The sequence below is a fragment of the Acinonyx jubatus genome, chromosome D2 (assembly GCF_027475565.1).
Source record: "Acinonyx jubatus isolate Ajub_Pintada_27869175 chromosome D2, VMU_Ajub_asm_v1.0, whole genome shotgun sequence".
In the NCBI taxonomy this organism is placed as follows: Eukaryota; Metazoa; Chordata; class Mammalia; order Carnivora; family Felidae; genus Acinonyx; species Acinonyx jubatus.
Window position 1 is genome coordinate 2,069,642 of NC_069393.1, and position 26,588 is coordinate 2,096,229.

The window sequence follows — 26,588 nt, forward strand, 5'->3', positions numbered from 1 at the left end:
GGTGTCCCCCGGGGGAAAGGATGGAGGCAGGTGTGCCTGAGTACCACGGAGCCGAGGATGTGGCTGGGCACCTCTGGATCGCCCAGACACAAACTCCGGCCACCAGAACACCCCGCCGCGTGTGTCCTCCAGATTAAACTGACAGCACCGGCCGCTGGTGCCCGACGATCGCCCATGATGGAGGAGAGGAGCTTTCTTCAAGAGGAGAGGCAAATAAATGCTGGTGGTCCGAGAGCAGCAGTGGCCTCTCGGCGGAGAGCCCTTTCTAGATGGATTCGAGAATCCAGTCGCTGCTGGAGAGCGGGGAGACGGGCAGCGGCAGGTCCCGTGGAGGGCCCCGCTCCCTCCCATCGTGGAGGGCGTTCTGCTCCTGGAAATAGTCCTCCTCCTCCTCGAAGAAGCCATTCTCCAGGCCGTAGGTGCAGTCCGGGCTGGAGGCTGCCTGGCACGCTCCCTTATATTCCTGAATGGACTCGTACAGGCTGTAGAGTTGGCAGAGCAAGGACATGTCCAGCTGGCGGAGGCCAACCTTGAGGGGAGCGGGGGGTGGGGGGGGGGAGGGAAAAACAAGAAGTCAGCACTGGAGTTTTAGTCGAACGCTCAGCCAGCAATCTGCTCGTGCCAGCACATTCTTTCCGTACCGTGGACGACGCAGGGCATCACTCGGATGCTTTGGATTTTCCAATTTGGAGAAAGCCTTAATTGTGGGATGCCCACACCTCAGACGTTACTCAGTGTGTCAGGGCAGGATCGCACCGTCGGGGCGGCGGGCCCCAGCCTGTGGAATTCACCCTGGCACCCGGGCGTGCCCTGGGAAGGAACAGTGCTACGCCTTCTGGTGGCCCCAACTGGTTTCCCTTTGGACGCCAAGATACAAGTGTGTCCTTTCCTCATGATCAGATTCAGAGGGGACCCGCGTGTGCCCTCCCTGATACCAAAATCATTCTCAACTCTCTGGGACAAGAGTCCCCTTGCCAGTGACAGCGGTTTGCCTGTCAGTGTCACACACTGCGCCCTGGAGCACCCACCCTCTGACCGGCTCAGCCTCCGGGCCCACAAGAGAAGTGTTCCGACTCCCTCTCTTCGGACAAGGTCAGTCTTACCCAAAGATGGTTGTGGGATCACTCCCCAGAGCAGGCGACTGAGTAAGTCTAGTGAGACCTGGGGGTCTCCACGGATTCTCCTGGGAACCACTTTCACCACTGGTGGCGAATCAAGGAACAGTTGAAAGTCACCTATGTGTTCACCTTCAAGTTCCCTTCTTCCCACGGCCTTGTCCCAAGGGAAAGAGCACAAGTCAGCCCGGGAAATGGAGTGTTTCCATCAGTCCCAAAGACAGAAGGGTTAATCCAGTTGGAAATGCAGCCCAGCCCAGTGCATCCGACGCCACTGCATGGGAATCACCTGCGGTGATTGTTATCGGTGCGGCCTCGGGTCCAGCGGGTGTGGGGCCGCTGGTGACAGAGCTGCTGAGCTGTAGACCTCCCTGCGAGTCGTAAGGGGAGAAACTCTACATAGATGCTAGCTAGGAGACCTGCCTCCTGCTTCTTGGCCCTTTTGCAAGCCATGCATCAGCTCTAAGCCTTGGCTGATGACAAAAGGGAATAATCATTTCTCTCATGGGGCTACCGGGAGGGCTTCAATGAGCTACCCATCCATTTTAATAAACAGTCATCAAATGTCTCCTGTGCAAGCAAGGGCTAAAGCACCGAAGAGGCATGGGAATGTGCACGCAGAAAACCGAGAAAGACAAGGTCTCCAGCCTAATTACCCAGCGACGAGACCCGCCATAGAAGATGGTCCGACTTTCACACAAGGGAAGCTGGGGTCCAGAAAGCAGCATTCATCTCATGACTAAGACTGGGTGTTAAGTCCCAGATTTTTCTTCACACCCTCCAACCACGCTAAACTGCCGAGGAAACACTGGCTATCTCCCTGCTCTAGCTGAGTAGACCACAGAAATGGGACCAAGGCACCTTGACTTAGCATATTTTGCCAAGACGTTCAGGGAAGACTTCAGGAGAGAGGGTCTGAGAGGGCAGAGGTGGCTGGATGGCATCCACTGTCAGAAGTCCAACCTGACTAGGTAAGTCGTGGGTAAGCCAAAAGACGCCCAGGCCACCGGGCCACATCCTAGCGTCGGACACCAACACTCTTGTTCCTGATTAGCTTGTGCACATGTCGTCATGAGGAAAAGCGGGCTCCCGACCTTTGCGTTTGGAAAATTACCCAGACGATCTGGACGTCCAGTTCTGGCGCCGAAGCCAGTGTTCTTGACACAAGTATCTGTCTTCCCTGGGCCCCTTGTATTTATTCTCCTGTGAGCACTGACTTTCAGGCCAGCCAGGCAGAAGAGCATGGAGCAGAGCACGGGTTCTGGAGCCTGCCTGCTTGGGTTCAAATGCTGGCTCTGCCACTCCCTAGCTGTGAGACCAGGGACATCCTGTTCAACTTCCGGCAAGGGTGACAGCTGCTACTGTTGTTACTATGTTCATGATTCTTTCCACTCTGCCAGCCTGCAGAATGCCATCTTGGAAAGGAACGGCAGGAACAGGACGTACCAGGCAGCCCGTGTGGAGCCATATTCCTCCTGCCCCAACTCAATCCCGCAGACGGAGCAGCAACCACCTGACCATCTTTGGTGGAAGATGGTCACCTGCCAGGGCAGTCACAAGCCAGCTGAAAATTAACCAGCAAACCTGCTTCTTGAGGACCAGGGTGCTCACTGCAGACTCTCGAACAGGAAAGGACCTCAAATGTCTTACTTCAAACCCTCCAAAGGAGGACCTTCCAGGCCAGTTCATTCATTTTCCAACAGCCATAATTCTTCAGCATGCCAAGTCAAAATCTCCCAGCCTTTAGGTTCTAGGTCCCCTGATGCTAGGTGTGACCATCATGCAACGCACACAAATCTCATTTCTCTTAACCACCTTTTAAATACTTGAAGGTAATTTTCGGTCTGCCACCTGAAAAAAACGATTTGTTTTCTCCAGCCAGTAGCTTCGGGTCTTTCAACTATTCGCAATGATGTCCTGGTCCGTTAACCAACTAGTCCCTTCCCCAGGGACTCGCTCCTTTTTTCCCGGGGCTCCTCCATAGTGTCCGGGTCTGAATACAGTAACCGAACTGCAAGACTCTGACTTGGCAAGTTCACACATACCTACTGTCTGCGCTAGGATTTAATACAAGGAATGGAAACTCTAATAAAGAAAGCCACACCCTCTTAGAGTCTTAGTAGTATTTGCTTAAAAAGTCATAAACTAGGGGCGCCTGGGTGGCTCAGTCAGTTGGGCATCTGACTTCAGCTCAGGTCACGATCTCATGGTTTGTGGGTTCAAGCCCGTCGGGCTCTGTGCCGACAGCTTGCAGCCTGGAGCCCGCAGCCTGCTTTGGATTCTGTCTCTCTCTTTCTCTCTGCCCCTCCCCCGCTCACACTCCGTCTCTCTCAAAAATAAACCAACATTTTTTTTTAAATTTTTTTTAGCGTTTATTTTTTATTTTTGAGACAGAGAGAGACAGAGCATGAACGGGGGAGGGGCAGAGAGAGAGGGAGACACAGAATCGGAAGCAGGCTCCGGGCTCTGAGCCATCAGCCCAGAGCCCGACGCGGGGCTCGAACTCACGGACCGTGAGATCGTGACCTGAGCTGAAGTCGGACGCTTAACCGACTGAGCCACCCAGGCGCCCCTAAACCAACGTTTTTAAAAAAGTCATAAACTAATACAACCCTGGATGTTAACTAGCCTGGAATTATAAAAAAAAAAAATAAAAATAAAAAAGTCATAGAGAAGATTCATCTGGAATCCTGAAGCGATTTCTACCGAGTCACTCTAATACCAGTAGGGCTGGGCAATCCCAAAACTGTTTCCCACCCTGGAAATGAATGAGGAAAAACCAGAAGGAGCAGTACCAGACCAGGCCTGGCCTTCCTCTTCTGGGCAGGGTGGGCGTGGGCCCAGGGGGGCACAGGGGAACACGGGGCTCTATAGCCCTAACAACCGCTAACCGGGTTTCTGAGGCTCTAACTTCCTCTGACTCCGCACAACTCAAAGACCTGTGGTCCCAGGCTTTTCTCTTCAGGTGCCCTGTCCAAGGTCTTCCAGGCCCCGAGTCAGGATCATGTCCTGGACCTTTCTGGGCGGCAGCAGCTGGAATGACGCACCAAGTTGCCCTGTCATCGGGTGGAACGCTGGCCTAGAAACGGAGGGTCGGACCCGCCTAGGAATACAGCTCCGTCCTGCACACACCTATTACCCTGCTGAACAGACGCCAAGTGCTTAGACTAAGTTAACAGGGATTTAAGCACACACACGTGCACGCACATGCCTATACACACCCCGGTTTCTCAGTGCCTTCTGCAGGCACCAGACCAAACTCCTCTGAGTTACCAGCCATCCTCCAAATGAACTCGGCGGGCAGGAGGGAAGTAGCTACATGAGCAAGTCAGTTTCCCGGCCGGGCGCCTCTCCCTTGGAGGTGGCTGATTCAACACTTTAACTTACATTTTCTAGAGGCAAACTGAAAATCCCTAGGCAGCGTTCTATAATCTGGTCTGAATCTGCGCTCTCCTACCTGCACCTCATGCAACGGTTGGCCGGAGGTCCCTTCTTCCCCAGACTGTCCCAGACCTGTCCCCACTGTGTTAAAGCCTCTTTGCTTGCCCGGCCCAACGCCAGCTTCTCCTCCGCTCTTTGGACCTTGGCTGAGGCACCGGTGCTCCCCAGTTCCCCCCATGTTCTCTGCCTGCCTTGTGCTGCCAGTAAGCACATGGGTCTGCTTTCTTCTAATGTAGGACAAGCCCACATGCAGTGACCCAGCTACTGTCTGCATCAGGGAGAAAGACTCAGGACAGCTCCAGAAATCAAACTCTCAACCCTGAAGACTAGGGGGAAGGGATGGGTGTCTGAGAATATGGAAGGGGAGAGAGGGACCATGCAAGAGAACTCAACTGCACAGTGGTTTCAGAACGTGATTAAATCACCCACGAACAGGAACCTGTCCTTCCAGAAAAAAGGACTGGGGTGGGGGCAAGCCCTCAGCAAGCCCAATACCCACCCCCCTCCCCATACTACAAGCAGGGGAAGCCTGTCACCTTAGTGATCTGTTCCCACAGGTCCCTGAAGGCCAGTTGATCTAATTCATGGCTGGATTCAGAAAATACAGCTCTTTTGTGAAAGGAGATTGCAAAACTTCAGATAAATGAAGAAAACTACAGAATATTCTAAGACCGTGTAATCTGTAGCCCTTATTCTAGACCTTCAAGACAATTAAGAACAATCAGCTAGCTTCCATTGCTTTAAACTGCTAATGCCATTCCTTCCTCTCTCTGTCTGGGCTTCCTGCTTAACTTCCTGGTCATGTTCTTCTCTTTTCCCCTGAACAGAGCTCCCCACCACCCCCCACCCCTGCTGCAACGCACAAGTGGCTCAGCAACCCACATCTCCAACAATGGGGCCCAACAATCCTGAATCACCCTCGAAATGGTCTCAAAGACGCCCAACAGACTGGCCACATGAATACACGTCACATCGGACAGGGTACTGGTTCCCAGCCGGGTTTCGGGGTGCTAAGTTTCTACCTTTGGAAGGTGCCGCGGGTCAGAGTGTTGTTCCCAACTTTCACACAATTCCAGCAGGTACGTGACCATTCGGATACAAGGCTCGGAAGATGAAAGGAACTTTTTAAAAGGAAGCTTTTGATGACTGAAAACAAAGCATCACAAAAAACTTTAGGGTATTTTTTTTTTTTAGAAATAAGTGGTAGTTAAGAAAAATAGTTTTAAGAAACTACAAGCTGGGGTGACTCACCAGTACGTAAACAAAAGCAACTTCTTCCCAAATCCAGCAATAAGTAGGAAACACAACAGAGACAAAAAGAATCGGTTTTATTTGTGTTTGCTCCATAGCCTCAGCCGGGCTCTGTGCGTGGGGTTGGGGAGAAGCAGGTCAACGTCGGGGGATGGGTTAGTTCAGTAAATCATACTGGGACCAGCTCTGAAATGACCCCCCCACTGTCACACCAGACCATTATCTCCCCACCGCATTCCTCAACCTAAGATGGGCAGGGTTTCACAGATGGGCAGGGTTGCACAGATTCCAAGTGAAACTAAAGAACCATGAGCTATAATATAGGTGGGGACGGGGGGTTGTGAAATACGGGGACAGATGCAAAAAAAGGTTTGTTGGATGAAAATTCACATTGAAACATAAAGTGGTAGGGACTTGGTTTTAAAAAGTAGGGTAAAGTCATACAATAAAAACTAGACAGTCATTTCAAAGGGTGAGCAGCTGGGTACAAGTGACCCACAACAGTGACCCACGTGTGCTGCTGAGCACAAAAGCTCAGGTTACCAAACAGTACACGGTAGAAATTCACTTTATATGCATAAGCACACATGTGCAAGCTTCTGACCGGAAGAGAAAAGGTCTGTTAGCAGAACTTAACCTCTAGAAAGTGGGACTGGGAATTTATAGCCTTCTGCACTGCTTAATTTTTTTCTCAACGAGCACGATGCTCTCAATTTTAAAACCTAAGAATTAACGGGTGCCTGGGTGGCTCAGGTAAGCGTCTGGCTTTGGCTCATGCTCTCACGGTTCGTGGGTTCGAGCCCAGCGTCGGGTAGGTGCTGACAACTCAGAGCCCGGAGCCTGCTACGATTCTCTGTCTCCCTTTCTCGCTGTCCCTCCCCTGCTTGCAGGTGCTCTCACGCTCTCTCAAAAATTATAAACGTTAAAAAAAAACTAGTAACAATAAAAAAGCATATCATGTAGGCAACACCACACAGGGCTGCATGCCTGTGAAACCTGCGCGGCAGTCTGACTGGTAACAGCAACAAAAGCCTTAAAATAGCACACAACTTTTAACCAGCTAACTGTTCCCTTCTAGGGATTGACCGGAGAGAAGAAAATCTCGGTGGTGCACAAATAAATAATCTCCTTCTTGTTCTGTGTGGTAGGTGCCGATTCTGTTATGATGAGGAAATTGGGGCCCAGAAAGATGAAGGCTCTTGATTGAGGGCATACGGTAGGAGGGCAGGGAGCGGCACCCGTGTTTAGGACTCCAAGGTCGGCGCTTTGACCACCAGCCCGTACTGCCCACACAGCTGACCCGGGCAAAGAGGTGTCGCCGTGTCAGCTGCGATAGGGAGCAAGCTGCTAACATCACAGGTGACTTGTATTTGGCTTTTCTGAACTTTCTGGATTTTCTACTATGAATATGTATTAACTTACAATGAGACCATTTTCAAAGTTACCTTTCAAAAACGGAATGAATGACTAAGCACACACGGATGGCTTGTGAACGAATTTATTTTACAGAAGACCTGGGAAATGCCCCCAAGTCTGATCCAGGTGTCCAGTGGGTATCTGCGTGGCTGGAATGCAATAAAGCAGTGACCTGATGGATCGTAACCTGATTTTTGAAAAAAGGACGCGGTGACCGAAGGACGCTGACCTGCATACCCTTTTGCAAAGGAAAACCGAAGAGAAAGACTTCTTTGGTGTTGATCCAGTAGGAGAAGGGGCTATTAACTTGGCAGCTCAGGCTGGACTGAGATCCCCCTGAAGGACTTTTTTTGTTTTATTTTTTATATTTGAGAGACAGAGAGCGAGTAGGGGAGGGGCACAGAGACAGAATAGGAAGCAGGCTCCAGGCTCCGAGCTGTCGGCACACAAGCCCGACGCAGGGCTCGAACCCACGAACCGTGAGATCATGACCTGAGCCAAAGTCAGACGCTGAACCGACTGAGCCACCCAGGCGCCCGGCTCCTGAAGGACTTCTAAACTCCCCGGTGGCCCGTAATTCTGTGCTCACTAAGCAAGCTTCCAGTCCATCATGTGGCCCCTACGTGGCACTGTCCTCTCCTGGGTGGAAAAGCATTTGGGTTACTTGGTCTCCTTCGTCTCCTGTGCGTGCCCTAGGCTCACCGGGCTGAGAACTACACTCTGAAGAGTCGGGGTGATTCAGAGACAGAAAACAGACCAGGCTGCGTGGCTGCACCCCAGATTAAGCCACACCCACAGTTCCTGCAGCTCTCTACTCGCCCATACGCCCTCTCTACCACGTAAGGTGGTTTCAGTGTGTTTACTGCTCACAGCTAAAGGCGTCCACACTGACGGAGCCCATTCTGCAACCTCTTCCAGGCCACACTGGCTTCCCTCGAACCTAAACTAATATTGGTACCAATGAAGTGATGGCTTTGCACATTCTTTTACTTTTTCCCCATTATAAAAATAAAACGTTCTAGTCATATTAAAACGTCAATGGTTCATAATTATGTGAACCATAATTCCCTCATCCCATGTTCTAAAGCAGCTGTCTCCAGATGTTTTGGTCTTGGGACCTCTAACTATTGAGGGCCCCTAAGAGCTGTTATTTATGTGTATTATACCTGTCAACATTTACCTTATTAGGAATTGAGACTGAGTTTTCATATTGATCCATTTAAACATAAATAATATACCCATTACATGTTAACATAACTTTTTTTTAATGTTTATTTACTTTTGACAGAGAGAGAGAGAGAGAGAGAGACAGAGCATGAGTGGGGGAGGGACAGAGTGGGAGACACAGAATCCGAAGCAGGCTCCAGGCTTCGAGCTGTCAGCACAGAGCCAGATGCGGGGCTCGAACCCACGGACCGCAAGGGCATGACCTGAGCCAAAGTCGGACGCTCAACCGACTGAGCCCCCCAGGCGCCCCAACATAACGTTTTTATGAACGCCACCACTTTGTACATCTTTTTAATGCCTGGCTTATCTCCTTCTGCATTTGATCCTTTGTGACACGTTGCTTTGGTTGAAGTAAATGAAGAAAATCTGGCCTCACACAGACATGTAATAGCCTTTTAGAAAACAGTGGGTTTTCTTCTTGGACACTACCCTTCAGTTGGCTATGCCAATGGACTTTTTATACTGTTACATTAAAACCATCAGTCTTGCACTTTGAATGGATCTTTTAACCAGGTGTGATTTTGTAACAGCAAAGCATTAGTGCTATGAAAACTGTGAAAAATTGACTCACTGAATTATGCAGACCTTCCAAATGTTGATACATTTCCCTAGGTAATTTTTTCTTTTTTTTTTTTTTTTAAATAGGCTCCACACCCAGCCCGGGCCTTAAACTCATGACCCTGAGACCAAGACCTCTGCTGGGATGGAGTCAATACTTAACCGACTAAGCCACCCAAGTGTCCCCTCCTTAGGTAATATTTTAAAACAACTCACTTATCAATATGACAACCACATAATTATGGACACTGAAAAGGATCTAGGGACCCCTGAACGTCCCCCAGCCCACACTTTAAGAGCAGTTATAGGGGGCGCCTGGGTGGCTCATTCAGTTAAGCATCTGACGTCAGCTCAGGTCATGATCTCACAGTTCGTGAGTTCAAGCCCCGCATCGGGCTCTGTGCTGACGGCTCAGAGCCTGGAGCCTGCTTCCGATTCTGTGTCTCCCTCTCACTCCCTGCTCCTCCTCTGCTCGTGCTCTGTCTCTATGTCTCTCAAAAATAAATAAAATGTTAAAAAAATTAAAAAAAAAAAAGAACTGTTTTAAAGATACCCACTTTTAGCAGTTTAGTATGTATCCCTCGAGACACCATGTTTATGCAAGCTGTTTAGCTAGATATCACGTATACACACGTCTGTGCAACTTACTTTTTCGTACTGTGAACATCTAGGTTCATATAGTTATCACACGCTTTTCAGTGAGTTTCGATCACCATTCTATATCACTGCAAGACACATCTGAGTACAAGTACCATTACCCACTGTGTGACTATTACTGTAAGAAAAATTTATAAAAATGAAATTGCAGAAGGGGTTGAGAAAGGAAAAGGACGCTTTCCTTCCAATCCCTCCCCAGTCCTGGGCCTGCAAACAGGAGACCATTCCTCAAGGGTTTGTATCCAAAGCCTAAAAAAAGGCCACTGCCCAAGATAATGAGTGAAACATGGACACAACTGATGTTGAAATCAGGTGGACTGGAGGAAAAAACATGATCCAAGGGCCCCTGACAACACACTGGAACTCAACATGCATCTGAAGGTTGGTTTGTGTTGTCATTTTCTTGAATGATATCCAGTTAACTGGAACTCCCCCTCTGCAAGCGTAGATGCAGTTTGGGGAGCAAATCTGAAGCTAAAATCAAAACCAAGTTCTTGGACAATATATAGAAAGCCTCATGTCAGTAGCCAGAGTTTTTCAGACAACTGACATAAAAAGCAAAAGAGATTCGGTTTTTATGGTGTTTATATCTCCAAATCCTCACCATGACTATAATCATTTTTTTCAATCTCTGCTAGTCTTTTTTTTTTTTTTTGAGACAGAGAGAGCACAAGCAGGTTAGAGGGGCAGAGGGAGACAGAGACTCTTAAGCAGGCTCCACTCTCAGTGCATAACCTAACATGGTAACATGGGGCTCGATCCCATGACCTTGGGATCACGACCTGAAATGAAATCAAGAGTTGGACGCTCAACCAACTGAGCCACCCAGGTGTCCCTCTGCTGGTCTTTTAGATAAAACATGACACCTTATTGTTTTACTTCGCCTATCTGTGGTTATGAGAGTTGTTAAACACCTTGCCATTTCTCTTTAACTGCAATGACCTTGGCTATTTTATCTCTAACTCTAAGTGCAGTCAACAACCTAAGAACATACCAAACATCCTCTTTCAAATGTATTTCGGTAATCCTCAGTCCAGCCTCTCTAGGCTGCGACAGGCCTGGGGTCCCCCAGAGGCTGCCTCTCCCCTGGAGAGCATTGGTCAGAGGACAGAGGCTCTCCCTCCCCACCCCTCCTTCTCAGGTCAAGGGCAGTGCTTCCTGCCAGAATCCTTGCAGACGAGACTGTATAAAATCAGGCCAGTGCATGGCTCTTAGGGCCAATCAGGGAAGTGAGCAGAAAGCACTCAAAAACAGAAAAGGCCACATGCCTGAATGAATTTCAGTAGAACCATAAGGAGGCCTAAGGGTTTTTCTTCTCTAAAGCTCCTGGAGGAGGACGTACATCTCTGGGTTAAGGGTCTATGAGGGAACGAGCAACAGGAAAGAAAAGAACAACCTCTATGAGCCCTGCCTACTAATCACCTGGAAACATCTGGAGCCCGTGGGCAATGAATGAGATGAATAGAAGGTCGGGGCTCTGGAGAAAGACACTGGGTAATTGGGGGGCAAATATCTGACCCAGCCAGTCTCACGGCTGGTTTCCTGTTCGTGCAGTCTGTGTCCGCCTGTAGGGTTTCACACACGGGATCGTGAAAAATGCAGCTTTTCAAGCCGAGGTCTGAAGTCTCCGTGGAGTTCAGGTGGGCATTCCAGGAGCAAGGCCGCAAAGCCTCCAAATGCTGCTTGGTGGGCGGGAAGTGCATGCACAAGGGCCAATGTCCTCTCTTTGAGCCCTCCCTGAACTCCCTCCCTGAACCTCCTTGGCCGTGCAGCCTCCAAGATCTACAGACACGCTGGCCCAGAGCGACACAGAAATGCTCCAGCACTTGGTGGCTCGAGGCCCTCTGCATGTGACCAGGTGCCCAAAGTGCCAACAACTGGGGCACTTTCGCATTCCCAGAATGCCTTTAACTGGAAGTGGGGGAAAAGCAGAAGGGCTGTGCTCCCGGCAAGATATCCATTTCTGATCTCTACAGGTTGGGGGTGGGGGGGCAGGTAATACATAAAAGTTAACGTGGTATGAAAAAAATATCTTTCAATCTCTATACTGTCACATCTTGGGACCAGAAGTGTAACCTCACTTAGAGATAACCTCAAAAGCGAATGAAACCAGACCAGTGAGCCCACAGCCCGCCCCTGCTGTACCAGCCCCAACCCCACAAACTATGATACATATACACCTTTCTAGTTGTGCTTTTATTGGGTGGATCCTGGGGTGGGGACAAGAACTATACAGAGTAATTACAGCCTAAACAGCCTAATTTAAAAAAAAAATTTTTTTTTAATGTTTATTCATTTTTTGAGAGAGAGAGCACGCGTGTGTGGCGGGGTTGGGGCAGGAAGAGGCAGAGAGCGAGAGGGAGACACAGAATCGGAAGCAGGCTCCAGGCTCCGCGAGCTGTCAGCACAGAGCCCGACGCGGGGCTCGACCTCCCAACTGCGAGATCATGACCTGAGCTGAAGTCCAACGTTTAGCCGACTGAGCCGCCCAGGCGCCCCTAGACAGCTTAATTTTTGATGAACACGGTCCAAGAACAACAACCTTGTGCTGCTCTTCCTTTTCTTTGTAGAATTTACAGATACCACGTGGTGTCCTCAGGGACACCAAGCACATGGCAATAGGCAGGTCCTGCACTTGTGCCTACACTATTTTATGACACAGTAAACTTCTGCAGGCACCATCAAGACCCATATAGGCAGGAGGGGGAAAGAATTATATTGTTATAGCCAAAAGGAGCCTATATGGCATTTAATTCTCATTTTCCCCATAAGGGATCTCTAGCTGAAAATAGCAAAATGCTTGCTTCAAGTATACCACATAATCTAATAACAGAAGTGGAGCTCTTGATGCCTGGTTCAGGAGCTTCCCAAATCTTTCTTTTTTTTAATATATTTTTTTAAGTTTATTTATTTTGAGAGAGTGAGAGAGCACGGGAGCAGGGGAGGGGCAGAGAGAGAGAGAGAGAGAGGGAGAGAAAGAGAGAGAATCCCAAGCAGGCTCCACGCTGTCAGCACGGAGCCTGACTCAGGGCTCAATCCCATCAACCGTGAGATCATGACCTGAGCCGAAATCACAGGTAGGATGTAACTGACTGCACCACCCAGGTGCCCCAGGAGCTACCCAATTCTTAAACAGCTTGTTCAAAATGCAGATTCTGTCTTCTCCTAGTCTGATACTGCTGGTATAGGAAGAGGCCCGGGAATTAGCATTTTAGCAAGCAGCCCAGAGGATTCTGGGGCTGGTGGTCCATTTTTCGGGGAACACAATACACAAAGACGGTATTAAAGGTCACCAGACATGCCACTCTCCTGTGATCAACATCAATCAAGAATGCTAATGCATAACCGGAGGCTAATGCTGTTATTCCAGATGGCATTTCACAGGCCTGACTTGGGACTGGACCTTTACCATAAACCCTTTTTTTTTTTTAATTTTATTTTATTTAAAAAAATTTTTTTTTAACGTTTATTTATTTTTGAGACAGGGAGAGACAGAGCATGAACGGGGGAGGGTCAGAGAGAGAGGGAGACACAGAATCTGAAACAGGCTCCAGGCTCTGAGCTGTCAGCACAGAGCCCGACGCGGGGCTCGAACCCACGGAGTGTGAGATCGTGACCTGAACCGAAGTCGGACGCTTAACTGACTGAGCCACCCAGGCGCCCCAACCATAAACCCTTTTAAAGACTAAAATCCCCTAACACACCGGCTTTACGTGCAGGATAAGAGCTGAAATCCACGGGAATGCGGGCTATTCAAGCTAACGCACGTCTCCTGGAATACAGTTCACTGAACAAACTCATTGGACATGTACTTGTTCTCTCAACTAAAACGCAGGGAAGAGAAGCATTGGAAGCATTGCTGGTCTCAGAAATCTAGCTTTATTGAATCAGATTAAATTCTTCGCCTAAACCACCACAGCCCAGGCACTCAAAGGTTCTGTGTGGATGACTTCCCACTCACACCCAGGCTGGTGACCAAAATAGCTATTTGACAGTTTTGGGCGGGGGGGGGTTAGGAACATGAAAAAAAAAGAGGTTCCAAGTCAAAGCTGCTAGAACCTGCCCCTGATGGTGTAAGAGGTGGACCCCAAGAATCCCTAGGACGGCAGCCCCTCAAAGATGTCCTGCCCCCATATCTGAGAATCTGCTGTCCACACTTTCGTGTGACTCTCTGGGGTGTTCAAACTTGATGAGCTAATGTCACGGAGCCGCTGGATGGGTGGTCTGTGTACAAACATCAAGGGAAGTGTGTGTCGGGGGTCCCGGCTGACACTGAGAGTCCAGGGTGTCCTGCAGCCACACACAAGGATTTGAAAAGCCAACCCAGATCCAGTGAGCAAATATGGCTTTATCCGCTTAGCAGGTAAGAGTCTATTAAACTGGGGGGGCCCTGCAGGGCAAAGTATTTTTATGTAGAAAGAGGTCTGGGATACATAGTTTGTCCAGCAGCCCCCTGCTCTATTTCTGCTAACTGGCCTTTCTTTGGGGGGGAACTCCAGCACCCCCACCCCACCCCCACCCCATCCACATGGTCACACTATCTTAGTAAAATGCGATCCTGTCCTCAGTCACTACTGGCTGGCCCACGCTGGCCAGACCACCCAAGCTGGGCCCGCTGGCATCCTTCCACACAGTATTTACCAACTGGAACTAAGAAGCATGGCCGAAACTGAGTGTGGACCCTGTTAACAGCCACGGTCCAAAACGTGGGAAAAAAATAAAATGATGCGGGGGGGGGGGGGGGGGGGGGGGAGGAGAATACGGTGGGCTTCCCGGATGCCCCATCGGCCCTGGTTCCAGTCTGTCTCTGTATATATCCAGCCCTTCGAGAGTTTTCTTCAGCAAGAGCTGGTTCAGACCGAGTTACTATCACTCACACGGAGAGCCCAGGCATGAAACTTGAGAGGTGATCTACGCGGCAGCACGCCTATTGCGTAAAGATGACCACATCTCCCAGATGGTATAACGCTCCTGAAATGGCTAGAGAGTTTCCTTGGACCTCCATAGCATTTTACACCTAACACACACCCAACGAACATCTGTTGAATGTGATTTTAAAAGATCCTCTGATGTTTAAAAAAAAACAAAAAAAACAAAAAAACTAACTCAGCTTCTTGTCTTAAAGGACTTTTTCCAGTCTATAGAGCAGGTAAGCTATAGAGCGCAGTATTATGTGTGACCCTCCCCACATCCCAAATGGCCCCACTCCCCCCACCCGCCCCGGGGCAGGGTGGGGACCACAGCAGCAGGACAAAGCTTCACCGAGGAAGGTTCCTAGAACAGGAAGTGCTAACTCAGGCGGTACAGCGGGCACCATGCGGAGCAGGGAACCACCAAGTCCACACAGCTCCCCTGCCCTCAGAGACCAGACTGCCCCGGACCCATCCCCCCCACCCCTCACTGTCTTATCACCAGGTCCAAGCCTCTTTTCCAGCCTCCAGCTTCTCATTTTTAAATGTGTAACATACTCCTCCACTGATGTAATGACAAACATTACATCGGTGGGAGTGCCTGTGCCTGAGAGCAGTACAATGCAAGGGTTAAAACAAAGCTTTGGGACACATCTGGTTGAATCTGTGATCTTAGGGGAATTAAATTCTGAGTGATTTTTTAAAATATATGGAAATAGGATGGACCTTAGAGAGGATTATGCGAAGTGAAGTAAGTCAGACACAGAACGACAAATACCATATGATTGCACTTACATGTGGAATCTAAAAGGCAAAACATGCACAAACTAACCAAAAGCAGAAACAGGAAAGCATACAGGAAGGGAGGGAGGGAGATAGGGAGGAAGGAAGGAAGGAAGGAAGGAGAAAGGAAGAAGGAAGGAAGGAAGAAGAAAGGAAGGAGGAAGTTAGGAAGGAAGGAAGGAAGAAAGGAAGGAAGGAGGGAGGGAGGGAGGGAGGGAGGGAGGAAGGAAGGAAGGAAGGAAGGAGGGAAGGAAGGAAGGAGGGAAGGAAGGAAGGAGGGAAGGAAGGAAGGAGGGAGGGAAGGAAGGAAGGAAGGAAGGAAGGAAGGAAGAAGTTAGGAAGGAAGGAGGGAGGGAAGAAGGAAGGAAGGAGGGAGGGAAGAAGGAAGGAAGGAGGGAGGGAAGAAGGAAGGAAGGAAGGAGGGAAGGAAGGAAGGAGGGAAGGAAGGAAGGAGGGAAGGAAGGAAGGAAGGAAGGAAGGAGGGAAGGAAGGAAGGAGGGAAGGAAGGAAGGAAGGAAGGAAGGAGTTAGGAAGGAAGGAGGGAGGGAAGAAGGAAGGAAGGAGGGAGGGAAGAAGGAAGGAAGGAAGGAAGGAAGGAAGGAAGGAAGGAAGGAAGGAAAGAAGGAGGGAGGGAAGAAGGAAGGAGGGAAGGAAGGAAGGAAGGAAGAAAGGAAGGAAGAAGGAAGGAAGGAAGGAGGGAAGGAAGGAAGAGGGAGGGAAGGAAGGAGGGAGGGAGGGAGGGAAGGAAGGAAGGAAGGAAGGAGGAAGGAAGAAGGAAGGAAGGAAGAAGAAGGAAGGAGGAAGTACGAAGGAAGGAGGGAGGGAAGAAGGAAGGAAGGAGGGAGGGAAGAAGGAAGGAAGGAAGGAGGGAAGGAAGGAAGGAAGGAGGAAGGAAGGAAGGAGGGAAGGAAGGAAGGAAGGAAGGAAGGAAGGAGGGAAGGAAGGAAGGAGGGAAGGAAGGAAGGAGGGAAGGAAGGAAAGAAGGAAGAAGGAAGGAAGGAAGGAAGGAAGGAAGGAAGGAAGGAGGGAGGGAAGGGAGGAGGAAGGAAGGAAGGAAGGAGGGAAGGAAGGAAGGAAGGAGGAAGGAAGGAAGGAAGGAAGGAAGGAGGGAAGGAAGGAAGGAAGAGTTAGGAAGGAAGGAGGAAGGAAGGAAGGAAGGAGGGAAGGAAGGAGGAGGAAGGAAGGAAGGAAGGAGGAAGGAAGGAAGGAAGGAAGAAGTTAGGAAGGAAGGAGGGAGGGAAGAAGGAAGGAGGAGGGAGAGGAAGGAAGGAAGGAAGGAAGGAAGGAAGGAAGGAAGGAAAGAAGGAGGGAGGGAAGAAGGAAGGAAGGAAGGAGGGAAGGAAGGAAGGAAGGAAGGAAGGAGGGAAAGAAGGAGGGAGGGAAAGAAGGAGGGAGGGAAGAAGGAAGGAAGGAAGAAGGAAGGAGGGAGGGAGGGAGGGAGGAAGGAAAGAAGGAAGGAAGGAAAGAAGGAAGGAAAAAGCTTAACGTCTCCTCCCAGACTCTAATAGTTAACTGGCAACTCCTGCATTTTCTGCTTCAGAGAAGTGTCTCCCATTTGCTTCTTGTTTCCCGGTCACTGGCCTCCACCCCGCTGGAGGATCTCACCTTCTCCAAGCACACCTCTAGCACCCCCGACTTCCTGCTTCCTCTGCACCCTGCTATCAAATTAATTCCTCAAAGTCCGATTCTGTGCCAGTCTTCCACTTCAACCCTTCCCACGCTATTGAGGCTCTCTGGAACCCACCTTCCCAGTGCCCGCTCCCTCTTTAAGGTACAATCTGGGCTATTCCCTTGTTGATTATCAGAGAGGCCTTTCGACACCACCACCACTGGCTTGCACAGGACTTTCGAAAAAGAAAAAAAAGAAAGGATTAATCACATGAATCTGTGACTGCACAGGACTTTTTCAAAAAGGGATTAATCACATTCTGCCAGGACTTCTAGTACATCCCTCGACACAGATTTGACCTCGGGGCCTTCCAATGGAATAGATCAACACAAATTATTCCAGATAATTCAGGAATGAACTCCGTTTAAGTTACTACTTGGACCCCACTGCCCCAGGCTAGTAAATCCTTAAAGCCCAAACACCCAGAGGGGCACCTGGGTGGCTCAGCTGGTTAAGCTTCAGCCTCCAGCTCAGGTCATGATCTCACAGTTCATGGGTTCGAGCCCCGCGTCAGGCTCTGTGCTGACAGCCGGGAGCCTGAGCCTGCTTCGGATTCTGTGTCTCCCTTTCACTCTGCCCCTTCCCCGCTCACACTGTCTCTCTCTCTCTCTCAAAAATAAATAAACATTCAAAAAAAAAAAAAAAAGGCCAAACACCTAGAGTACTTTTAAAGACCTTGGGGCATTCCGTGAAAGAACTTGTCAAGGCCTGTAGCCATATCTTATCTTTATCTCAGCTAAATATCAGACTGACCAAAGATAGCAGTTTATTTTTCCTTGCATTTCAAATACTTAGAGCTCTGGTCCAAGGCATAATTATAAGGTTGTGGCTGTTCTCCAGCTGCACCAGGAGGGACCTGGAAAAATACTTCTGGGAATAGCACATCGACTCCCAAGCCACTAGAGTGTGTTTATGAACCAGAGCTTCAGAAAAGGAGTGGCCCTGAGGTTTTCCTGTCTGTTCCAGTGTCGAACTTAACCCGGGATGAGTACTCCCATTTCACCCCCATATTTGTGCCACATCTAAATCCCGACTGTAAACATCCTAGGTGTAGATTTATCTACTTAAAATGCAGCTCACTAGCTGTGCAATGCTGGTTTCAATTAATGTTTATTAATAAATCAAAAATGGTTGTCTTGGAATTTGAGTCATTCTGTAAGAAGCTTAGAAAATCTATTCAGAGAGAACTGGAAATCACAATTTCAGTGCCAGCCAGAGTGGGAAGACAATATCTAATTGATTAAAAAACAAGGCTGCTTTTCCAGATTTAATTAAGTCTCACTTTTCAGAATGGATATGCTCCTGAAAAAAAAAAAAAAGAAGAAAGAAAAAAAGAAAGGCATAAGTTGTTTCTAAACAGTATCTTAACGTACTAGATGCATCTACAAAGGATTTCTGTGATAAGTTTTTTGGCAAGTTGAGTCTTAGGAAAAAAGCAGCTTTCATGTATTAGATTTCCTTAATAAAGTTTCTACCTGTACTTAAAAGAGGATAAGAACCTGCACTAAGTGAAAGGAAGGGGCCGATTCCAAGATGAAAGCCCGGTGGCCAGGGGTAGGTGATCAGGGCCCAGCGGGAAGTTAGAAAGGAGGGAAGTTTGTTCTCCGCTGGCCTAGCCTAAGCCTGTTGAAGAAAGCTGGAGAAAGGCTCGAGGTCACCTAAATCCCAGCCCTTGCCCTGTTTTGGCGTCACCTGAAATCCTGTGTCCCGGTCCACATCACCAAATGTACTTCCAAAGGACTGAAAAAAAGCTAAGCCCCATTGTCTGGCGCCCAGACACGACCCGAAGAACCCACACGGGCTTCACCCAGACGGGGAAGTGGGTTGGGGGATTCGGTTCCACCACACTGAGAGGGGATGGGCCGAGCGCTCGCCTTCACAGCCATCTGAGGCTGGAGCCATCCGAGGCTGGAGCCATCCCGAAGTAATCGGATTCTGCACGCGCCGCCTGGGGAGCGGGGGAGGGGGGCGAGGGCTGTTCCAATCTGCTGTCTACACTCGCGCGGAAAAAACTGTCCTCTCCCAGGCAGCAAAACACAGTCGCACACAGCCCTTCACCCCGCAGCCGAAGTGAAAGCCCTTCACTGACCCCGGAGGTCTGTTTCACTCGGGAGAGGGGTGACCGCGGCGCGCCGCGTCCGCCCAGAGGCCACGAGCGAACCCCACAACGCGCCTCCCGTTTCCGAGCCAGCTGGGGCCGGACCTGGGTCGCCCGGGCTCCGAAAACTGCCTTTTGAGTGGGGACCCTCCCCGGGTGAGGGTTGCACCGTGGGCAGAGAGGACAGGGTCCCTCACTCGGCGCCGGCTCCAGGAGCAAAAGAGCCAGAAAGGGGCGGGTGGGCGCGCGGACTTCCGGAGCAGAGCGCGGGTCCCGGCGAACTTTCCCGGGACGGCGAGCCCGGACGGGGACACCCCCTCCTCGCCCCGACCCGCGGAGCCCCCCTTACCATCTCCTTGCGGAGCAGGGCCAACGCGGCGTCCAGGTTGGGAGGCTTGGCGGGCAGCCCCGCGGCCCGGGCCCCGCCGCCGCCCGCGCCCCCGCGGCTCAGCTCGTCCTGGATGCGCGACTTCTGCGCGTACAGACGCTCCAGGTGTCGCCAGCCCCCCGACGCGCCGCCGCCCGACGCCGAGTGCAGCAGCCCGCTCAGGCTCTTGGGCAGCGGGGGCAGTCCGTCCACCCGCAGCCCCCGGACCGCGCCCGCCGCCCCCGGAGCGGCTCCGGCCCCACTCATCGCGCTGCACCCGGCCACGCGCCTGTCCCGCCGCCGCCGCAGCCGCCCGGGCCCCAAGCCTCCTCGGGCCCGCCCCCTTCCCAGTGGCGCCCCACCCACTTCCCCTCCCCGCCTCCCGGCCTCCGCCTCCGCCCCCGCCCCCGCCCCGCCTCCCCGCCTCACGCCCGGAACCCCCCTGGCGGCCCCCGCCCCTGCCCGGCTCACCCCCCCAGCCCCGCCCATTTGCCCCCAGGCCCCCTACGCCTGTGTCCGCCCCCGCGTCCCTGCTCACTTCCAACTTTGCCCCCTTACTTCTCGCCCCGCCCCCACTCCCGAGCACCGCCCCGCGCCCCGCCTCACCTCAGGCCCCTCCCTGGACTCCCCCCTCACCTGCCTGGGGGACGGCTCCATTGGCGAGGTGGCCTTCCCACCGGCCGCCAAAGCTGCTTGTAATTACCGAGGGAGCCCCCACGTCAGATGCAACCCGACGGACGGCTCGTGAGGGGGTGGGGGACAAAGGCTCCCGCTCGGAGAGAAGGTCAGGCAGTGCTGGAGGACCCCCCGCCCGCGGTCTTCGTCCCCAGAGGCCAGGGCCCTACAGACAAGAGTCCCGGCCAAATGAGGTGGGGGAGGCGGGGCTCTGGCCACAGGACCCCTGCCCCTCCCCCAGGCCTGAATCGGGACCTCCTTTTAAGTCCAGCTCGCTGCCTGGAGGGTTGGGACACCCAGACCTGAGCGAGTCGCTTATTCCCTCCAGGGCACGCTGGCCTCAGTCAGTGACAATGTCCAGCCCTACGGACAGCAGCCAAGAAGAGCTCTAGGTCCACTTTTGGAACTTCAAACCGCAAACAAACACGCCTTTCGGCCTGGCCGTGAACACAAGAGTAATTCTCGATGGAAATGTTGACAAAAGTAGGGAAAACTTAAATCTCAGAAACTATCCGTCAGCTCTGAGGCGAAAAGAAACACGACTCACACCTCTGGGAGAGAAAAGGGAGAGAGAAACAAGCTGTATCCTTTCTAGGCAGAATGAAAATGACAGTTATAACCAGATTAGAAATAGAAAGGTAAGGAAGTAAGGACCGATTAGCAGACAACAGCCCCTCCACGGACTAAAAGCCAATGCAGTGCATATAGAGCGGATAAATTTAATGCCCGCTGAGTATTGGTTTTAATTATCAAAGAGATTTAATTGTTCTAAATACCCAATAGGAACATAATTATAAAGTGTTCTGAGTGCTTCAGACACCCAACGTAAAAGAGGCCTGCATTTTGGGAGGTCTTTTCCCCTTTAATCTGCCACCCTGTAGAGTGCGCCCCGTGATCAGTGTGTTTAACATTGGCAGATGTTCTCTGCTGGACCCTTGCCACAGGTTGATAGTGACCCTAAGAAGCCTCAGGGCAGGCAGTGTGATTTGAGAGCATCAGGAAGGCTTCCCACCCCACCCACTGCCCAGAATTTTCCATCTCCTCACTGTGCCTCACCTTCCACTGATTACCTAGTCACATTTCCGGATTTCAGGTATTCATTCATTAGCCTGTTTAAACAGAGGGCCTCTTTGGGAAAGTTACAAATTACTGGTGTGGGGGGACTAAGGGAGAGGAGAGGGTGGGAAACGTTTTGATCTTGGGTCACACCCTGGCATGAATTCCTTTAATTTCATGTGTCGCATTGCTATCTGTCCTACAGGGCCTAGCAGAGGGGTAAGTTGTATTCCTCAGGCACTCCTGGCTGCCCGAGGACAAAGGAAAGGAAAGAAAACAGATGGTTAACTGATAGAGATCACAGTCATACAGGATGTGAGTCTCTATCAGTTTACAAATATCTTAGTAAATTACGAGAAAAAGGCAATCTTATCTATCAATAGCCTAATCTCCAGAAGCCTCCAGACTCAGTTTCCTGGAGCCCCAACATCCTCTTCCCTTCCATAGTGATATTGGGAACAAAGGCAAGAAGAAAAAAACAGGTAAAGTCCAATTTCCTTGCAACCTGCAGCCCATTGACAAATACTTGAGGCAAATACAGAGCCTAACATTTCTCTCTACTGTCTTAATGTTAATAAGGCTTTGCTAGAGGGGAAAACAACCTTAGCTTGACAATAGCTAGGCCACCGGTAATCTGTGAGTCTTTAGCATATGAAAATCTCTTTGGAAACTTCCTTTTTGATTTTACCTCCCCCAGCCCCATAGTATATAAGGAGCCACTCTTCACAACTCCAGTGCAGCTCTTTCTGCCCACGGGTCCTGTCCCCATGCCTTAATAAAATCACCTTTTTGCACCAAAGACATCTTCAAGAATTCTTTCTTGGCCATCAGCTCCGGACCCCCCACCATCACCCCCAGTAGTTCGTCACCAGGTCATAGGGGCAGCTCGGATGATGCCAACCCCCCAGTTTTAAAGGCAGGCTCTGTGTTCTGGCATATGCTCAGTGAGGTGAACATATTGAAATAGGCCCCCCTTACATCAGAAATAACATCCCAGCGTGAACAGAAATTTCTATAGAATGTCTATGATGCTAAGACTTTATTTGTATAAACCCAAAACGTAATTATGCAAGAGCCCACCCAATGTTTTAACACCCTGGAAAATGTCAGTCAGTGCCTGCATATTCCGCCAATATGAGGTACCTTTTAAAGTTCAGGAATGAAGTAATAAATAACTTCTGAAAATACAGTTAACCCTTGAACAACATGGGGGTTAGGCGCGCCAACCACGGCAAAAATCTGTGTATAACTTTTGATTCCTCCAAAACTTAATTACTACTAGTCTACTATTGACTGGAGGCCATGCCAATAACATAAACAGTCACTGAACACATATTTTGTATGTTTATGTGTTCTATACTGTAGTCTTACAATAAAGCTAGAGAAAAGAAAATGTCATGAAAATCACAAAGAAGAGAAAATACATTTATAGTACTGTACTGTAGTTCTAGAAAAAAAAATCTGCATCTGAGTGGACTCGTGAAGTTCAAACCTGTGTTGTTCAAGGCTGACTGTATGGGGTTATTTGGTTTTTTGGTTTGTTTGTTTTTTGGTTTTTTTGCTTTTATTCAATTCTGAAACACTGGTATTCTGACGTGAAGCCAGAATGAGGCCCGGCCATCTCCTATTCAGCTAAATCAACCTTTTTTTCATATCTGTTTGTTTTTGTTTTTGTTTTGTTATTCACAAGTTCCTGGAGGTCGGGGAACGCAGACTTTTAATCTAGTGCTTTATTCAGTAACCCACACCTCTTCTTCGATTTTGTAGGTCAAGGTCTGGGACCTGGGCCTTGCAACACAGACCTCAAAGTCACTGACATCTGACACCATTCACCAAGAGGCAGTCTCTTCCCTGCATTCTGTCCTTCCTCTAATCCAACCACTTCTTCATTCCCACCCTGAATTCCTACCCACTTGGCATGTGCTTTCTGGAACGTCACAGAATCTTTCTGTGCTTTTCTTCATAATTCTAAAACCTGAATAACTTAGGTTGTGGATAGAATAGAAGGAAGCTGAAAAGCACATTAAGTCTGATTGAGATTTTTTTTTTTAAGTTTATTTAATTATTTTGAGAGAGACAGAGAGAGAGCATGCAAGAGGGGTAGACAGAGAGAGAGAGAGAGAGAGAGAGAGAGAATCCCAAGCAGGCTCCATATTGTCAGTGTGGAGTCTGACTCAGGGCTTGAACCCATGAACCATGAGATCATGACTTGAGCCAAAATCAAGAGTGGGTCGCTTAACCGACTGAGCTACCCAGGCATCCCTGAGCTTTCTTTTTTGAGAATTTAATGACCTTAAATTCTGCCAGCCATTGAGAAGTGTACCTTCTTGTCCCTTTGTGGCAGAACCTAAAATTAGAATACTTTGAGACCAGTTGTGCAATGTATTTGGCCAAAACTTTAGCACATGTATTTAATTCTAGACTCTTCGATGAAAATTAAAGCACGCGGACATTCGTTTGAGCAATTAGGGTTGCAATTTGGGAGACACAGATTCAGGTAGCAACCTGACTTGTGCTCTGAAGAAGACAGTGAGGGAGGCAGAATGGCACCTGAGTGGCTCAGTCGGTTTAGTGTCCAATTTCGGCTCCAGTCTCCCGGTTCGTGGGTTTGAGCCCCTCTTCGGGCTCTGTGCTGCCAGCTCAGAGCCTGGAGCCTGTTTCCGATTCTATGTCTCCCTCTCTCTCCCCCACTCACTCTCTGTCTCTGTCTCTCTCTCTCTCAAAAATAAATGAACATTAAAGGAAATTTATGGGAAAAAAAGAGAGAGAGAGAGAGAAGAGACTCTGAGCTAGACTCGCTCCATGTTGAGATCTCCTTTTACGAACCCTGAAGTTCATGTAGTCTGGAATAAGGGCATGGCTTTTTTTTTTTTTTTTTTTGGAAGTTTATTGAGGGAGGCAAAGGTATTTGGTTGTGTTTCTTTGAAGCTTTTGTTTAAATCCCACTTAGTGAGCATACAGTGTAACGTTAGTTTCAGGTGTACAATATAGTGATTCAACAACCCTTCTGTACATCACGTGGCGTTTGTCACAAGTGCGCTCCCTAATCCCTGCCACCTATTTAACCCATCCCCCACCTCTCTCCCCCTTCAACTTTCAGTATATTCTCTGTAATGAAGAGTCTGTTTCTTGGTTTGCCTCTCTTGTTTTTCCTATAATCATTTGTTTCTTAAATTCCACGTATGAGTGAAATCATATGGTATTTGTCTTTCTCTGACTGACTTGGTTTGCTCTGTATAATACTCTCTGGCTCCATCCAGATTGTTCCAAATGGTAAGATTCCATTCTTTTTTATGGCTGAGTAACATTCCACTGTGTGTGTGTGTGTGTGTGTGTGTGTGTGCGCGCGCGCATATCACATCTTCTTTATCCACTCATCAGTCCATGAGCATTTGGGCTGTTTCCATAATTTGGCAATTGTAGATAATGCTGCTCGAAACAAAGTGGTGCACACATCCCTTTGAATTAGTGTTTTTGTATTCTTTGGGTAAATACTGGTACAATTGCTGGATGATGGGGTAGTTCTATTTTTAAGGGTATTTGGTTTTTCGTTTTTTTTTTTTAAGTAAGCTCTATGCCCAATGTGGGGTGTGAACACACAACCCCAAAATTAAGGATTGCATGCTTTACTGACGCAGCCAGCCAGGTGCGCCTCCAGGCTTTTCTTGTAGCTGCTATAGCACCCAGCACAATGCTAGGCACTTAGTGATATAAAAATTCTTTGAAAAAAAATCATTACTATAAATATATCATCACTGTAAAAAAAAAAAAAGGAAACAGACAATTTGGACGGGCATTTGCATCTCCTGATGTATGTATCTTGGTCAGCTTCCCTACAAGCTCACCTAATTGCTTATATACTTTCTAAAGTATACATTTTTATTTTTTCTAGTTTTTTTTATGTTTATTTCTGAGACAGAGAGAGACAGAGCATGAGTAGGGGAGGGGCAGAGAGAAAGGGAGACACAGAATCCGAAGCAGGCTCCAGGCTCCGAGCTGTCAGCACAGAGCCCGACGCGGGGCTCGAACTCACAAACCGAGAGATCGTGACCCGAGCCTAAGTCAGTCATTCAACCGACTGAGCCGCCCAGGTGCCCCATAAAGTATGCATTTTTAAATGTTAGCCTGTTAATTTACTCTTGATTATCAAGTATTACCAGTGTTGAGCTATTAAAAGCACACAATATCTAGTAAACTATCATAGGTTTCCCATAATTTCACTTTTTTTGTTTCAGTTTCTCTTTCGACACAGAAAGATTTATCAGACAGAATTGCTGCTTTGGGGAAATGATTTTCCTGAAATTTGGATGAGGATCGGTGAAAAAATGACTCCATTATTTGTTCTTAATTTTAACACTTTTTCATTCGCAAAGCTCCTGGAATATAACTAGTTTAAAAAACTTACTTGATGTGTGTTCACTTAAATTGGGCTTGACTTTGAACAAGGGAGGTGAGATTGGCGAGGGGCAGGGAGCGTGCTGGTCAGTTGGAAGGGGGGGTGCTTTGGGGATCAAAAGGTAGAGAGGCCGGAACACTGGTTTTCGTACCAGGCTGGAGGGTTTCAAAGTGCATGCTGTGACGTTTGGATTCTGTCTCCTAGGTAATGGGAAGCTATTGAGCGCTTTAGTCATTTATGTTTTTTTATTTTAAGTTTTTGTTTTAATTATATTGAGCACTTCAAAGGACTAAAATCTGAGCTTTGGAGGGATCAGTCAGGGGGCGCCTGGATGGCTCAGTCAGTTGAGCGTCCCACTCTTGATTTCCGCTCAGGCGTGCTCCCAGCCAGCGTCCTGGGATCAAGCCCTGCATCAGGGTCTGTGCTGGGGGTGGAGCCTGCTTGAGGTTCTTTCTCCCTCTCCCTCCGCCCCTCTCCCCTGCTCTCTCTTTCTCTAATTTTTTTTTAAAGGTTCTTAAAATAAAGATCATTCAGGCACTTTCACATCCAATAGATTGGAGGTAGATACAGAGCTTAGAGGCAGGGAGAGTAGTTGAGAGGTTAACACATCTTTGAATCGAGAGGCAAGGAAGGTCCCAACTAGGTGGCAGAAAGCAAGGGATAGGAAAAAGAAATAAAAATAACCAGAGCTTGGTTCGTTGTAAAGCACTTTCTCGTGTGAGCCAAGAAATCCCTGGGAGGTACTTCCCAGAGTTCCCTCTAAGGAATGAGGGAGAAAGGGGTTCATCAAAGGTATTTGCTTAGCTAATAAGCAGTGGGACCTCCCCGCGGGGCCACCGTCTTCTTACTGGGGAGGTGCCTGAGGCAGAATCCAGGGAGCTATTTGGTTGTGGAAGGGCCTGGAGGGTCTGCACTAACGAGTGATGGTCACAATACCTAGAAGAGGTACATCACAGGGAGAGCAAGCCC

At 49.3% G+C, this 26,588-nt stretch overlaps 1 protein-coding gene across 1 annotated transcript; it reads right to left on the reverse strand.

The window, feature by feature from the left end:
• Positions 1-31: 31 nt before the first annotated feature.
• Positions 32-19,821, reverse strand: FAM89A (family with sequence similarity 89 member A). The gene is made up of 2 exons (XM_027046886.2): positions 19,475-19,821; positions 32-529 (listed from the first exon to the last, which is right to left on the reverse strand). Exons 1-2 carry the CDS (start codon positions 19,757-19,759, stop codon positions 266-268), a joined length of 549 nt encoding a protein of 182 aa, XP_026902687.1. The 5' UTR covers positions 19,760-19,821; the 3' UTR covers positions 32-265.
• Between the last annotated feature and the right edge of the window lie 6,767 nt (positions 19,822-26,588).

Bases quoted from the DNA above. Each gene is read 5' to 3' on its own strand.
- FAM89A (XM_027046886.2), bottom strand. From the start codon at position 19,759: ATGAGTGGGGCCGGAGCCGCTCCGGGGGCGGCGGGCGCGGTCCGGGGG. The intron at 530-19,474 runs GTAAGGGGGGCT...GCTCCCCTCAAG, and splicing joins CCCTGCTCCGCAAGGAGATG to GTTGGCCTCCGCCAGCTGGA.